The sequence below is a fragment of the Macaca mulatta genome, chromosome 15 (genome assembly GCF_049350105.2).
Source record: "Macaca mulatta isolate MMU2019108-1 chromosome 15, T2T-MMU8v2.0, whole genome shotgun sequence".
NCBI lineage: Eukaryota > Metazoa > Chordata > Mammalia > Primates > Cercopithecidae > Macaca > Macaca mulatta.
Window position 1 is genome coordinate 15,251,555 of NC_133420.1, and position 16,403 is coordinate 15,267,957.

General features: G+C 61.3%; 1 protein-coding gene across 13 annotated transcripts in view; it reads right to left on the reverse strand.

The window, feature by feature from the left end:
- Window positions 1-280: 280 nt before the first annotated feature.
- NTNG2 (netrin G2) overlaps window positions 281-16,403 on the reverse strand; it is an 82,577-nt gene continuing 66,454 nt past the window's right edge. For 9 of the 13 annotated variants that reach the window (XM_077965452.1, XM_077965449.1, XM_077965445.1 and 6 more), the window contains 4 exons: window positions 13,418-13,441; window positions 4,731-4,898; window positions 2,983-3,117; window positions 281-1,226 (listed from right to left, as the gene is read on the reverse strand). In XM_077965452.1, the coding sequence (XP_077821578.1) occupies window positions 991-1,226; window positions 2,983-3,117; window positions 4,731-4,898; window positions 13,418-13,441 (563 nt within the window). In that variant the 3' untranslated portion in view covers window positions 281-990. 13 annotated transcript variants of the gene reach the window in all.

Consider the following 16,403-nt stretch of genomic DNA (forward strand, 5'->3'; position numbering starts at 1 on the left):
AAGTGTGGCCCCAGGGCTGGAGACACCAAGCAGAGCTGGGAGAGCTGCTGGATCCTCTGAAGCAGAGGTCCCAGGGGATGAACCCTGAATCAAGGAGCTTCCTCTCACCACTCCCAAGCTGCCCGTCCCCTCCAGCACTCCTCAATCTTGAGAAGGTAAGGAGGACACGGAAATGGTGGCCCCAATAGGGAAACCGTTTCTTTAAGGCTTTGTTGTGGGTTCCTCACTAAGCCGCAAACCTGCCCAGCGTCCCCAACACAGAAAGAAAACAGGCCGTGGAGGCAGCAGTGAGCAAACTCTTTACTCCTCGGATTCTCGCCCCTCGGCCCCCGCGGTGACCGGCACTCCCGCCCACTCCCCCCTACAGGGGACAGTAAATACGAACAAAAATAGTTCTCTACAGAACGAAATGTCCAGGCCCCCCACCCCTTCCTTCTCTCCTCCTCCCCCAGACGGTGAGTTCCTTGGTCACCGGGCCTCCGGTGAGGCCTGGGGTCTGATGGGTTGCAGGAAAAATAAAGAATAGAAAACAGGACCGAGTTAGCGTCTGGAATTGTAGGCAACTGGAGGTCGGGGTCCGCCGCCGCCCGTGAGCCCGGCACAGGCCAGGGGTCGTCGGCCACAGTCCCGTGTGTGCACGTGTGGTGGGAGGCAGGACGGGGTGTGGGGCGAGCAGCGTTTCTCCTCCCGACCCTCTGGCTCACCACCAGCGAAAAAAAAAAAAAAAGAGAAAGACAAAAAAGGAACTGGGCAGCAGATAATACAAAACAAAAACGAAACCAAATCGCAGGTGCGGGGACCGGAGTTCCTAGGCGCCCCTGCTGCGGGGGGGAGGGCAGTGCGGGCGGGAGCGTGGGCCGGGCGGGGGGCCCTGCTGAGTAGCACCTGGGAGCAGCTTGGGCCGCACCCTTCTCGCCGCCCGGCCTCGGACGCCGGCTCCGCCCCGGGACCCCCGGCCCCCGGGTGCAGGGAGCGTCCCCCGGGCGGGGCTCAGCGGCTCAGGCGGGTGGCCAGCCCCAGCAGCAGCAGGCAGCCGAGCAGGGTGGCGGGGCGCGGGGCGGCCCCGGGCGCGTGGTCGCAGTCCAGGCCGCCGTCATCGTCGGCGGGGTCGCAGCGGGGCTGCTCGCAGCGCACGCCGGTGTAGCCGCGCGGGCAGGCGCAGCGCTGGTTCTGCAGGCAGGTGCCTCCGTTCTGGCACAGCAGCTGGTCGTCATCGCACACGTTGGCTGCGGGCGGAGGGGGCGGTCAGCACGGGGCGTGGCCCGGTCCCTCCCGCCCCACCTCCGAGCTCCTGCGAAGCGGGGTGTGCGAGCTCCTGGGGGCGCCGTCTGGGCCGGGGGTGTAGGAGGCTCCGGGAGCGCTGGGTGTGAAACGTCCCGCTGGGAGGGTAACGGCGCCCGGGCGAGATCGGGCCCCCGGCTGCCTCCCACCGCTGCCCTTCTCTCCCCGCCCCACTGGCCTCGGTGCGGTTCTTCAGACGCGCCTGCAGTCTCCAGAGCTGTGCACGTGCTGTTCCATGCGCCTGGAGCACCGTGCCACCCTCTGCCTGCAGCTAACGCCGACTCGGACAGCCTCCCTCCCTCTGTCCCCGCAAAACCCTTTTCAACCAACCCCAGCTGCCTCTTTCTCGTAGTTCCCACCACGCACCACCATGCCCAAGATCGCATCAGGCCCCGCCCCAAGCTCTTCTTGGACCCGCCCCTCGGCCCGGACCCCGACCCCAGCAGCATTCTGTCCACGCCCACCTGCCCGCTCAGTATCGCTAGGCCCCGCCCACCGCCCCCAGCTCTGCCCCATCTCATCAGGCCGCCGCCAACTTCCAGGACCCTGCCCCGTCTCGTGAGGCCCGCCCACCTCCCCTGCCCCGTCTCGTGAGGCCCGCCCACCTCCCCTGCCCCGTCTCGTGAGGCCCGCCCACCTCCCCAGCCCCGTCTCGTGAGGCCCGCCCACCTCCCCTGCCCCGTCTCGTGAGGCCCGCCCACCTCCCCTGCCCCGTCTCGTGAGGCCCGCCCACCTCCCCTGCCCCGTCTCGTGAGGCCCGCCCACCTCCCCTGCCCCGTCTCGTGAGGCCCGCCCACCTCCCCTGCCCCGTCTCGTGAGGCCCGCCCACCTCCCCTGCCCCGTCTCGTGAGGCCCGCCCACCTCCCCTGCCCCGTCTCCTGAGGCCCGCCCACCTCCCCTGCCCCGTCTCGTGAGGCCCGCCCACCTCCCCTGCCCCGTCTCGTGAGGCCCGCCCACCTCCCCTGCCCCGTCTCGTGAGGCCCGCCCACCTCCCCTGCCCCGTCTCGTGAGGCCCGCCCACCTCCCCTGCCCCGTCTCGTGAGGCCCGCCCACCTCCCCAGCCCCGTCTCGTGAGGCCCGCCCACCTCCCCAGCCCCGTCTCGTGAGGCCCGCCCACCTCCCCTGTCCCGTCTCGTGAGGCCCGCCCACCTCCCCTGTCCCGTCTCGTGAGGCCCGCCCACCTCCCCTGTCCCGTCTCGTGAGGCCCGCCCACCTTCCCAGCCCCGTCTCGTGAGGCCCGCCCACCTCCCCTGCCCCGTCTCGTGAGGCCCGCCCACCTCCCCTGCCCCGTCTCGTGAGGCCCGCCCACCTCCCCAGCCCCGTCTCGTGAGGCCCGCCCACCTCCCCAGCCCCGTCTCGTGAGGCCCGCCCACCTCCCCTGTCCCGTCTCGTGAGGCCCGCCCACCTCCCCTGTCCCGTCTCGTGAGGCCCGCCCACCTCCCCTGTCCCGTCTCGTGAGGCCCGCCCACCTCCCCAGCCCCGTCTCGTGAGGCCCGCCCACCTTCCCAGCCCCGTCTCGTGAGGCCCGCCCACCTCCCCTGCCCCGTCCCACGAGGCCCCGCCCACTTCCCCGGCCCTGTCCTGTCTTGCTAGGTCCCGTCCACCGTCCCGGCCAGGTCTTACTAGGCCCCGCCCACTGCCTCGGTCCTGCCCCGCCACCTTTCCGCAGGCTCCGCCCACGGGGGAACGGCGCGCACTCACGGTAGCAGCCCTGGCGCCAGTAGTGCGTGGGGAGGCAGTCGTCGCACTTGGGGCCCGCCGCGCCCTCGCGGCACTCGCAGAAGCCGGTCTCGTTGCACCGGTCGTGCACGGAGCCTATCTGGTTGCAGTTACACTCTGGACGGACACGGGCACGTGGTCAGGGCTACCTGTGGGCGCCGTCTGCTCGGACCCCCACTCTCCCGGCCTCGCAGCCGGGTCTCCGCACTCCCCAGGGGATGCTCCCCACACTTGGGTCCACGTGAGCCCGCGGCTGGACGGCGGGTGGGGACTGCCCGGGGTGTCCAGACCTGGAGGGAAGACTCCGGCTTCCTTCCCTGGGATCAAAAATCTCCCAGCCCCGCCTTCCCCGCCCTGGCTCTGGCGTGACCCGGGTCAGCCCCTTCCCCTTTCTGGGCAACTAGAGGGGTCGCTGACCCTTCCCATCTCCAAAGAGCTATGACTCCGACAGATGGCAGAAGCTCAGCGGAGGCCACTGAGCATGTCTGGGGCTGCTGTGCTGTGGGGGTGGCCCTCCTCCACAGCTCCTTTCCAGGGGAGTGGAGGAACAGCCTATTCCTGCTCCCGGGGGGGCCCAGTTGGTTTCCTTGGGGCTCTGCTTTGTGGGAGGGGGCGAATATCCTCCACCCTGAGAAACCTTGCAGCTCAGTGATGGCTCTGGGGGTGGAGGCAGGGAGAGCCAGGGAGAGGAGGACGGTGCCAGGGTGGGGGCGCCTCTAATTGGATCCAAAGGCCCTGCCCTGTCCCTGCAGCTGGCCCCCTGTGACGTCAGCGGCTTTGATCACTTAGAGTTGATGGAATTATCTGAAGGCTGCCGCCATAATTCAAACCGACAGCTCCAGCTTTGCAGGAGCCCCTCCTCTGCGCAGCCAGAGCCGCCTGCTGGGTGGGGGATGGGCGATGGTGTCCCAAGGGGCCTGGCTGGGCAGGGTTGGGGGACAGCCCCTGGGGCTGAGACCTGGCCTCTACTGACGACAGGGGCAACTATTCCAGGCTGGTGCGTTTTGGTTGGCAGTCATGGCTTTGGTCTTTGCCCAGGCCCAAGGCCCTGATGAACTTCCTTCTCTACCCCAAAGCCAGTCCTTGAGTAGAACTTGGAAGAAAGCAGACCGGGTGCCCACCGGGGGTGAAGAGCAGCTTTATATCTGGACCTCGGCTGGTAAAGCGTTTGAAGAAAAGCTTCAGCCACAAAAAAAGAGCTGAAAACTAATCTGATCTGCCTCCCGATTTGATGAATGAGGAAGCCGAGGCCCAGGGAGGGGAAGGCACCTGCCCAAATGTATGCAGCAAGGCCATCTTTTGGCCCCCAACTGGCCCCCAAGGAGGAGGGATAGGCTGTTCCTCCACCCTTCTGGAAAGGAGCTATGGAGGGGGACTGTCTCCCCCACCCCCCCACCGACACCAGCCCCAGACAGATGCTCAGTGGCCTCTGCCACTGAGTGCCTGCCACCTGCTACAGTCACAGCTCTTTGGAACCAGGAAGGGTCAGTGTCCCCTCCAGTTGCCCAGAGAGGGAAAGGCCACTGGTAAGTTTTGCAACTCCAGTGCCTGCCAGAGAACCGCAAGGGGAGGTTACTAATAGAGTAGCTTCTGGAGCTTTCTGTCCTTAGAGATGGAGTGGGCCCTGGAGTTAGAATTCCCACAGCCTCCCCAGGTGATTCTGATGCGGGGGGCCCCAGAGGGGGCACGCATTCCAGCAAGTTCCCTGTGCCGTGTCCGTGCCCTCTCACCAATGCAGACGTTCTCATCATCCAGCTCTGCCGAGCCGTTTCGGTAGTAGCCCAGCCGGCAGTGCTGGCAGTGCTGACCTCGCGTGTTGTGTTTGCAGCTGACGCAGGTCACCACATTCAGGAAGTCAATGTAGCTGCAGCGGTTGGAGTGACCGTAGCATTCGCAGTCTGGGGCGGCCAAGTAGGAAAAATATCAATGATCAGTGATAATTCAGGGAAACTGAGGCACAGGGCAAGGAAGGACTCACCCCAGGTCATGCAGGGAGGAAGGCACCTTTGGAAAAGATGGTGCCCTAGGCCTCCAACCCTTCTGTCAGATTCAGGAAGAGACAGGCCTCCCTGCTTTGAGCCCGGAGGAGAACCTGAGTAGGCTGAGCCCAGGGATTCCCACCTGGCCCTGTGGGCAGGGAACCAGGGAGGGCCAGTGGGCAGCACCTGCTAACGCCTGGCTGGGCACCAGGGCCAAGTGCTCACTGAAGGATGCCCGAGTGCTGGAGTGATTAGAAAGTGATTCATGCAAGGAGGGCGGGGTCATGCCACCTGGCTGTGCACTGGGGGAGGGTGGCGCCTGGGTTCACGGCGCTCCCTGTGGTGTCCTCGGGTGGATGAATGCATGGATGGACGCTGGACAAGATGCAATGGGCCAGGAGCTCCTGCCCATGCTGCTTTGGAAGATGGTTGGGAGGAAAATGCCCACCTGCTGGACCCTTTCTTATTAGCCTGAGCTTTCTGCAAGTTTGGTTGTTTTGCAGGATGCTAAGAGTGAGTGCCACTTTAAAGCAGGTGCCCCAGGAACCTGTTTGCCTCCCCCTGGCCCTGGCCCGGCTTGTGACTCGCTGCTCCTGGAAACACATGGTTTCATACCAAGGACCACCACCACCATGTCCTGCCACCTCCTGCACCCCACTCCTATGTGGTTCTCAGGTTGACCCCTGCCTAATCGGCTCCGCTCCGAGGACCAGACAAGCATGGGGCAAGGCTCTCAGGGACTGGAGGTGAACCCCACAATGTCAGTGGAGGATTTGGTAAGGTCACCATCCCTAAGAATGGGGGGGCATCCCTTGATGTTCCTACGAAGGGACACAGTATTCACCCGCCCACACACCCTCCAGCAAGAAAGCCAATGTGGCTGCCCCTGAACCAGGAAGGACACCGGCCACCCTCTTGAAACACCATCTGTGTATCTCTAGAGGACCCAGCTTCCCTTTTGTGATGGGATAAGGAGGGACTGACCCAGTGGTCAAGGGCATGGGAGACCCTGGAGAAGCAGCCTGTGCCCATGAGAGATGGTGGGCATTCCCACCTGTGGGCCACCTGGATTTGCCCCCTTCACTTTGTCCCTCCAGAGACAATGAGGTGAGGCATCCTCTAAGTGTCCCAAAGAGCAGCATTGGTGACCCGTGTGTCCCAGATTCTGCTTCAGCCAAGACGAGCCCCTGGACCACACCTCCCAGGGGAGCCAGGACAGGCTATTTCTGGCATCTGCTCTGCCCGCTGTGTGGCCTGCCCACTGTGCCCAAGTTGGCTTCTGACTCACACCTGCTCCCAGCTCCCTTGGGGAGGGAGGCCTGTAGGGAAGAGAGACTCAGTTTAACCTTGGCCCAGCTACTCCGGGAGGGTTTTCTGAGCCAGGCATTTGTCCTCTGTCCTGCACCGTCTTGTCTTGCACCGTCTTTTTCCAGTGACGGTTGGGGAACAGGTGGCAGGGAGGGCTGATGGGGCCCCAGGCCCATCCTCTTACCTTGGAATTCTTCAATAGGCATCACTTGAGGAGATTTGGGCTTGAGCTGGAAAAGTTTGTAGCCCTTGGCAGGGGCAGGGGCAGCAGCAGGGGTGCCCACAGCTTGGAGAGATGAGAAACAGGTTCTTTCGTCTGCCGTGGTCCCGCTGCCCAGGGAAGAGCCCAGCAAAGGCTTCCAAGCGGCCCTGGGCCAGCTCTAGGGCAGGCAGCCTTGTCGCCTGCTCAGAAGTGAGGGAGGGAGAGGCCCCTCTGGCCTCAAATCACACAGCCCCTCTCCTCGAAGAGCCCAGGGAGATGGGGCCCCTTCCTGAAGGAAACACAGCACATCCCGAGCTCGCAAATCAGCCCTGCCCTTGGTCCCCTCTCTGAGACCATGGACACATCTGGCTGGATTACTCCCCCAAATGACTTCTGTAACCCCTGACACCCCCCGCGCCCTGCTAAGGCCTTCTTGGAAGCCGAACGGCTTTTAGACGGATTGATAGCGTGTTGCACACCTGTCTCTTGCTCTCCCCACCTCCTCTTCAAACTTCCGGGAGCATCAAACCCAGAGACTAAACCTGGCATTTAAGGACTTTGGCATCTCCCTTCCTTTCTGAAACAATCTTCCTGCTCCAGCCAAAGTGAATCCTTCGCTCTCCCTGGAGTCCCACTCGCAAGTGCTGTCAAGCCAGGAACAGCGATGCCCTGCCCAGCATCCCACCGGGGCCGCAGCGCCCTATCTGTGCGTGAGCAGGCCACTGTCCCGGAAGCGTCACTGCCTTGGCTTCCCCATGGGGGTCTGTGGCGGCCTGGTGGGCCCAGGGCAGGGAAGTGATGGCTCCCGTCAGCTTTGTCTCGATCACCAGAGAGGACACCAGACCCAGGTCCTCCGGGTTTCTAGGAACCAACCATCCGACCCTCTCTAAATATGCTTCCAGCGCCAGAGCTTCCTGCCAGTAGAGGGCGCTCAAAGCCCGGCTCGCTGCTCAGAGCTGGGGCTGGAGGGAATTTGAACAGGTGAGCTGGAAGAACAGCTCACCGGTTCCCTAGACCTCAGGCCCTAATTTCCAGCCCAGGCTTGGTGAACTGGGGCCAGGGACCATTTCCCTTCTGGAGAGTCAGGCAGGCCTGCACGTTTCCTTGGCGTGTCTGTCTACGGCTACAGATGAGCCGGTGCGTCTCCTCCCATGTAACAGGAGGATGTCAGTGTCTTCCAGGATCCCGCTCTCCCGCCTTTAACCCACACATTTTCCACTTTGTCAGGCTCCCTGCCATCCCACTGCCAAGCCTTTGCCCTGGCTGGTCCTGCGGCCTGGAATATGCCACCTTCTTCCTTCACCCGCCACAGTCCACCCTCTGAGGTCTCACGGCCCCCGCTCCTGCAGGAAGCTCCCTCTGACTTGCTCTGTGATCCAGCAACTGCCCTGGTGTCCTGTGAGCAAGGGGGAGCTGGAAAGGGGGGTTCCTGTCATGGGAGGCAGGACCTCCACTCGACTCCGAAACCCTTGGAGGGAGTGCTGGTGGAAGAGCTTGGCGTGGCGGTGCCACATGGAACTTCTCTAAGCAGGTGAAGTTTGGGGGCAGAGCTGGTAGACCTGCTCTACCAGGCCGCTCCCTCACCACCATGCCCTAGAGCTTCCCAGGCACCGACATTCTACACCCGTGCCCTCAGTTGGTTGCTGCGCCACCAACCCCCCGCCGACCCCAGGTCCCCACCACGCACCCCTGCTACTTCCACTACAGGGGGAGGGGCCTATGAGTCTAAGAGGGCGCTTCCCCGGGGTCTCAGGCCCATCACAGGCCTTGCCCCCATACCTTCTGCACGGGCGGCCACCTGGGACCACCTGCTTGAGAGCGGGGCAGCCGTAGATGGCCTGGTCCACTCTTGTGGGGAAGAAGAGAAGAAACCAAGTTATGTGAGGGGGTGGTGCTGAGGGAAGCTGGGCACTTACTGAGGCACCACAGCCCCGCACCCGACAGGCCCCTTAAAGCAGCAGCACTATCAGGAGAGGCTCTGTCTACACTGGCCAAAGGAACTGGGTCCAAATCTACTACAGAGGCGGCATCTACACTATTGCAGTCTGTGGACAGCACATACAGACTTAAAGCCAGATAGATGGGAGGTGGCCTCATGCCTGAGAATCTGCATATGCTTCAGCGAGACCCTTCTACACTCCCTGTGTGATCCCCGTTCTGACTGAAGGACAGAGCTAGGCCAGGTCCCGTCTCTGGGCCCAGACCTCTCTGAGCTGACGTCTCTAATGGCTGCAAAGTGGGGCACGTGTTCCGGCCAAGATCTTAGATGTGTCCGGAAGTATTCTGGAAGGCCTCCTTCCTGTCCAGCCCCCATCCAGGGACCGGAGCCTCCCCCAGCATCTGACTTGCTTCCCTGATCACCGCCCTTCTACCTTCCTGACCCCTGACCCCTGGCCTGGGCCCATTTTCACCAGGGACCCCAGCATGAATCAGCCCCCAAATGCCACAGTGCTCAGCCCCTAGACTAACAGGACCCCCAGCCAGGAAGGCAGGCAGGGCTGGCAAAGAACTGTCCTGTGCCCAAATTTCCAAGGACAAACCCAGGGGGACAGGGGAGGGCTGCTGTTTTCTCCTTCTTGAAGGGATTATACACAAGGGTGGCTGTGGGGAAAGAAAAGGAAAAGCTACCAGCTAACAAGGGCGGAAGACTTCCCAGCTGGGAGCGGAGAGCTTTGGACATCAATTGACTTTAATACGATGTTCAGTGGGAAGATGAGGCCGCCAGGCCCAAATTGGCAAGGGCTTAATTAGAGCCACGAGAAAGCCAGCCCTGAAGGCATTTGCTTCGGAGCCTGTCTCCCTCCACCCTCCGTGGCCCAGCCCAGGAGAGGATTAGTGTCTCCAGCGGCGTTTTCCGCCCCCAGCACTGTCCTCCAGACAGCTTGACATTGGCAGGCGGGAGAAACATCTGGCCCAGGAGTTCAGAGGCCCAGCTGGACTCTGGTCAAAGAGCCCAAAGCACCTGTTGAGAGGCGTCCGGGGATATTCAGGATCTTTCAGGGACCAGGGTTTTGGGGAGGGAGAGAGTCCTAGCTGGGCTGCCCAGGGGCACAACTCAGGTTTGCAGGAAGCAAGTTCTCGCCAAGGCCCGTGTGCTGTGGCAAGGCCCCATGGAAGCCTGGTCTGCTCCTTTGGAACTGGGAAGCCCTGCAAGCCAGGCCTTAAAGATAGCACTACCTGGCCAGGCGCAGTGGCTTACGCCTGGAATCCCAGCACTTTGGGAGGCTGAGGCGGGTGGATCAGTTGAGGTCAGGAGTTCGATACCAGCCTGACCAGCATGGTGAAACCCCGTCTCTACTAAAAAGACCACAATTAGCTGAACCCGGTGACGGGTGCCTATAATCCCAGTTACTTGGGAGGCTGAGGCAGGAGAATTGCTTGAACCCGGGAGGCGGAGGTTGTGGTGAGCTGAGGTCGCACCATTGCACTCCAGCCTCGGCGACAAGAGCGAAGCTCCATCTCAAAATAAATAAATAAATAAATAAATAAATAAATAAAGATAGCATAGCCCCTGGAGGCCTCAGGGTAACAGCTTTGGGTGGCTGAGTTGGCGCACCCTGAGTTCAAATCCTGCCTGTGCCTCTCCATAATCCCGGGACATCGGGCAGCTGCCTCTTTTTTTTTTTTCTTCTGAAACAGTTTGATTCAGGTATAATTTACATATCATAAAATCCAGCTGCGTCTTCCTAAGCCTCGATTCCCCTCACCTGTGGGACTAGGAAAATAACAGCCTCCATCTCACAGAGCTGTGACCCCAGAATATAATGATACGATGATAGGAGCACAGCCTTTAGCCCGGGAGAACTCACCCTCAGCAACTGCAATGATCGTTTTTATTAATGGGGGCTCTGGACAGGGGCTTCGGTTGCTGAAGAGGAGGGAGGAGCCCCTAGATGTGGGCTGTGGGGGCCACTGACTGTCACATTGAAGCCACCTCCTCCCCTAATGTCCTGCTTCTTGACACAGGGCTGAGGGTGTAGAGCAACACTGTCTTGCCGAGAGGGAGGGTATGCCTTCTGCTCCCCGAGGGGATCCTGGGGATCCTTGCCTCCCCCACATGTACCACTCCGGCCTCTGACTTTTCCTCTTTAATTCCCAACTTTGCACAATCTGCCCAGCCTCCCACGGCTGCCCTGGCACCAAGTCAGAAGCAGCTCCGCAAATGGATTCAAGGTTCCTCTGTGTGTGCGTGTGTGTTTGTGTACGTGTGTGTGCATGCATGTGTGTGTGTACGTGTGTGTGCATGCATGTGTGTGTGTGTACGTGTGTGTGCATGCATGTGTGTGTGCATGCATGTGTGTGTGCGTGTGTACACTTGCACATGTGATATGGAGAGTATCTGGCCTCCCAGCCAGACCACTGTTTGGAGGCAGGCACAGCACCCACCACCACTGTTTTTGCTTCTGTCTGCCCACCACAGGCTCAGTAGCCAAGCACAGCTCCCCTGTGGCTGGGCCAACCTATGTCTGAAGTCCAGAATTCTCAGAGTGACCCACGTCCTCCACCCCAAGGAGGATTCCTGGGCCAGGAGGCTTCCCTGAAATCCTCCAATCTTTTGGCTACCCCTGCCTCCTGTAAATGCCTCGTGCAGAAAGGGAAGGATGTAGAGAGAAGTGGGATGTGCTGCCCCCAGGGGAGCCGCTCCGGATGGCCTAGGAAGGAGGAGGTCTTTCTCTCAGCATTTGCCCCCGCCTGGGGAGCCTGAGTGCCCATGCAGCAACAGGCCAAGGCAGGAGCTGACGGAGGGGACTCTGCCCTTCAGAAATGCCACCCCTCCAGGGGGAAGGAGCAGTGGGGCAGGTCCTCTTGGATCAGAGAGAGGGAGGGCCAGGGCACTACCCAAGGGGTCAGGAGTCCCCACCAGGTCCTCCCTGCAGGGAGGTGGGGGACAGGATATGGCAGGTTATTGGAGCACCCCTCCCCGGCTGGGACCAGGAAGAATTCCCCTTGGTCATTGTCTTCCTGGAGCCCTCTGGGAAGGAAAAATCCTTTCAGACCCCTGGCACCTGCAGTGCGCAGAGTCCAGGGACACTCCCAAGGTGAGTCCAGGTGAGAGCAGAGGCCCACCCCAGCACCCCCAGCCTTGAATGTATGCGAATCCCTCCTTCGGAGGGGAGTGAGAATCAGGTTTCCATGCTTGTCTGTGGCAGAACCCTGAGGGGGCAGGACGTCTGGCCCTGGCCTGGCCTTGCGCTACACACGCAGCCCCCACATTCCCAGCAGCCAAACCCAACTCCAGAGGCTCCCTCTGGCCTGCTAATCAGAGACGTTTGCTTTCTGGGCTAACCCTGCTCCATCCATCGCACCGGTGCGCTGCTGAGGGGTTAAGGACAGAGAGGCCCTGGGGGCCAGGTGGGGGCAGGGTGTGGGCGGGGCTCCAGCAACCGTGGAGGCAGAAGCACCACTGGGAGACAAGGCCGGTCTTTGGCTGCATGTCAGGATGGCCTTGCTGCCCCCAGCACCTTTCCTCCCAGTTCCTGCAGCTGTCTGGCCACACTGGTCTGGGAGACCTTCTAAGCAATGGCTTGAAGGGCAGGAGGAAGACGATTTCGGAAGCTGAACTGACCACTGAATCCCCTGGTTGGGCTCAGGAACAGGTTGACCCAGGTGACCTGGAAGCCCCTTTGGCCTGTGGCCTCCCAGCTCTAGGGTTGCAGCGTCTCTATTCTAAGAGCCAAGCCCCTGCTCTCCCGCACAGGGCTGCCGACCCTCCCACCCCAAGAGAGGCGGGGACGCAGGCTAGAAGCAGGAGAGGGTGGGATGGCAGGGGTCACTGTACCCTGGCACCCACCTGTGGGCTGTGGGGTGCTGGGAGCCGTGGGGGCCCAGGCAGTGGACGTGGAGGGGACAGGAGTAGTGGGAGCCCCTGTCATGGCTGTGGTGGCCGCAGTGGCCACAGGGCCTTTGGGGTCGGGGTCTTTCTGGGACCCGCTGATGCCTGGTGAGAGATGGGAAAAGCAAGAGAGGGTGGGGGGGTTGCTGGGGTGGGGACACCACAGAGAAGTAACTTACGACGGCTGTGCAGGCCCGCGTCCCTGGCGCCCTCTCGGCCCATTGGCTTCCCAGCCAGGGGCCCTCTGGGTCCGGGAGGGACAATGTGGGTGGGATGTGGGGCCCCACGGAGCCCTGGTGGAGGCTGACAGTGCACCCCAGAAGCATTTCTGAGATTTGGGGTCTGCTCCCGGCTGGCTCTTTGACATTGGCCAGCCCCTTCCTGCTGCCTCTCGGAGCAGATGGCGACCTCCCGGGGGAGGGGTTTGCAAGGCTGAAATGAGAGACTGTGCCCGGCGCCCTGTGAGTGTTTGGGGACAGTCTCGATGACATTCACTGATAATCTGCGGGCACCATGTCGCCCTCACCCTCCTGGGGAACTCTCAGGACCCCCACCTCCTGCGGATGCCCCTCCTTGGTCCAACTCCCCTGGGACCTGAGCTGACCTGGACGAGCAGAGCCCTGGGCCAAGCTGGCTACAGAGGCTGCTCAGAGGGAGGCTGCCCCCACGGTCAGGCTGGGGGGTGGATTCTACCCCTGGTGGAAGGTCACCCCACTCTTGCCTGGCAGGAGAGACTCCTCTCCCAGATCCAGGTGAGAGAAGAGGCCCGGGCGGGAGGAGCAGGGAGCCCACCCGGGGCCAAGGGACCTGCAAAAGGTCCTGTCCCGTTTTCCAAAGCAGCACTGATGGAGCTCCTGGGAGAGCCTGAGACTTGCTGGACAGCAGGCCACAGCAAAATGACACATGACACATGGCATATGATGTGGAGGGGAGAGGTGGAGGGGGGAGAGGTGGAGAAGCAGATGGGGTGTAATTAGAGGACGGAGTGAATAGGCCCAAGTCCCAGAGGGGACACCGAAGCCCCTTTTTTCTCTCCTGCTTTTTCCAGGACATGCAAAGAGGGGCCCTGGCCGCCCTCCCTGGGCGTGTACTTACTGCCAAAGGAACCTGCAGCAGCACCTGCGGGAGAGAGAGGGGCGTAAGCTGGCTGCCCCAGGGGAAGGGGCCTGGCTGTCGCCTCCCTGCAGAGGGGCCAGCAGGCCAGGGGAGGGCCTGGAGGTGCTCCTCCCTCAAGAGCACCTGCTGCACCACACAGCTGCTAGCAATGATGACCTGCAGGGTGTGGAGACCGGGGTGGATTATCCCGTTCCATCCTCACGGCAGCCCTGGGAGGGAGGAACCACTATTGGCCCATTTTGCAGATGGAGACACTGAATCTCAGAGCGGTGACTTGCCCTTGGGGACATGCTGACAGGTGCCAAACGCTCCACTGGGAGCTTCATACACACTCCTATTTTAGATTTTTGGGCCCTCCAGTGCAGGACAAGGACATTGTGTGGAGTGTTCCTGTCTAAGAAGTGCAGTGTGGCTGGAAAACTCGCTGAGAAACCACGGGAACGGCCGTCGCGGGTGGTGTGCGTCCCACGTGCCAGGCACGGTGTCAGCATCCCCTACATGAACTGTGCCGTCCTCATAAGAACCCCATGAGGGAGTTTCCTTACGGTCCTGATTCTACAGCTGAGGACACGTGGCTGGGGGAGAAATATAGCTGGGAGTGGGCGAGGCCTGACTCGAATCTGGGTGTCTTTGTGTGTCCAGGGGATGGGGGAGGCCTATGATCCTGGTGTGACCAGGGGCCTCAAAATCCTGGAGTGAGATTCATCCCAGTTGCAAAAGGAAGGAGCTGGTGCCACAGCTTTCTCCACGGTGTTCCCAAGAAAGGACGCTGTGGGATCAGCAGTGGGACGTGTGGCTCATGGACTTCTCCTGGGCCTGGGAGGACGAGCCTATCCCCACCCATTCCTTCCTCCACCTCCGTGTCTGGGCAGGCACCTGCTAGACCCTGAGGACACCTCAGGGTGCAGCCACAGTAAGCACCACCAGGACTGGGTGGTGACTAAGTGAGGCTCTGTGGGGACAGGCGGGACATCAGGCAGGGCACAGGGAGGTCCTGGGGCCTCTAAGTTGGGCCCTGGGGGGTGATGATGGGCTGGCCAGGTGGGGGCAGAGGGGTAAGGAGGTGGGAAGACATTGGGCTTGAGGGCTGCTGCAGGGCTGAGGGTGGCATTGGGAGAGACCTGGGGGGATGGAGGGAAGTTGGAAGAACGTGGGGGGAGGAGGGTCTCCAGTCAAGGTGACCCCCAGACTTGCAGCTTGGCCCCGTGTATGTCGGTGCCACTTACTGAGAAGGGGTCACAGCAGGGGCAGGGTGAGGGCAAAATTAGCCTCTGTGTCTCCTTGGGCTGTTTCCTGTTGGTGCCCCAGAGAAGGCAGGAGACCCGGGTGCTGAGGACAGCAGCGCCTGCAAATATCAGAAGAAACCCCTCCTTCCTGGGGCTTGGGGGCCTCAAAGGCAATTCCCAGGGACTCCCAGGGAAGCAGGAGGTGGGGCCAGCTCCAGGAGTCTCCCCTAAATAAGGAAGCCCCAGCTGCGCAGTCCCTACAGGCCTGTCTGTCCATCGCTGGCTAGACCGGTGGTGGTGAGGGTGGGGACAGTGGGTCCTCCTAGGTGTGACCTGCAGCTAAGTGTCTCAGGTGGCCAGAGACGGGCAGAGGGAGGCCTTGCAGAACCTCCAGATGCAGGAGGCAAGTGGAAGAAGAAAAAAGTCAGAAATGGCCAGACATGGTGGCTCATGCCTGTAATCCCAGCACTTTGGGAGACTAAGACAGGAGGGTTACTAGAGCTCAGGATCTCGAGACCAGCCTGGGCAACATGGCAAAACCTTTTCCCTACAAAAAACACAAAAATTACCCGGGCCTGGTGGCATGCACCTGTGGTCCCAGCTACTTGGGAGGCTGAAGTGGAGGATCGCTTAAGCCCAGGAGGTTGAGGTTACAGTGAGCCATGATTGCGCCACTGCACTCCAGCCTGGGCAGCAGAGTGAGAAACCTATCTCTAAGACAAAAAAAAAAAAAAAAAAAAAAAAAAAAAAGGAGGGCATGATGATGGAGAGAACGGAGGCAGAGAGGAGGGAAGGGAGAGAGGCCCTCAGGATAGACAAAGGGGAAGCCAATTTGTGAGTCAGGGAGAGAGTGACGGCCACTAAAGAGAGACCTCAGGAAAGGGTTTGGACCACAAAGAGATGGGGATGGCAAGCTGGGAGGAGGCAGTGGCTGGAGTGGGCTGTCAGCCCCTGGAGCGCTCTTTGTGCCTTTGAAGACCTGAGAGTGCTGTTTGGTGCCTGCCAAGTCACCCCTTCAAAGGCCTGTCTCACCGCCTGCTGCAGCACACGCGTGACATGCCTGTCATGGCCTCTGCACATGGCTCTCAGCTTTGATCAGCCTAAAGTCACATAAATCTTCCACCCGTCGAGGGAGGATGTCCAGATGGGGTGCAGGAGCCCACTGCCCAGGCCTGGTGTGGGCATCAGATCCAGTAGCTGCCCTAAGCCCTGGCATTGGCACGCAACTCACTGTGAAACCTGGGAGGACCCCGAGGTTCGCTGGGCCTCAGTCTGCTCATCTGGACAATGGAGCATAATAAGGACTGCGCCCTATGGGGCTGTGTGAGGTGGAAGCGAGATACACAAAGTGCCCAGGAGGGCCTTGGGCACCAACCACGCACTTGAGAACGGCCAGCATCTGTAAAGTGGCAACGGTGGGGGTCAGGGAGAGCCCACCCCAGGGGCAGTCTGTGGCCTTCTCCACTTGCAGCCCAGGGGCTTCCTGAGTGGGGGTCCTCCGAAGGGGGACTATGATGCAGATGCGAGTGGGCAGACCCTGAGGATGGCTCCCTGGCATGGCTGGGCGAGGACAGGAGAGGGGTGGGCAGAGAGCACGTGCGGGGGACTCTGGTGCAGGCCATAGAGGACACATCTGTAAAATGGGATGACAGGAGCTCAGCTCCCAGGGGTTGCTCTGAGGATGGAGGAAGTGCTGAACACGCAGCACTTGGCTTTTGTGGCTTGCTCCAAACACCCCA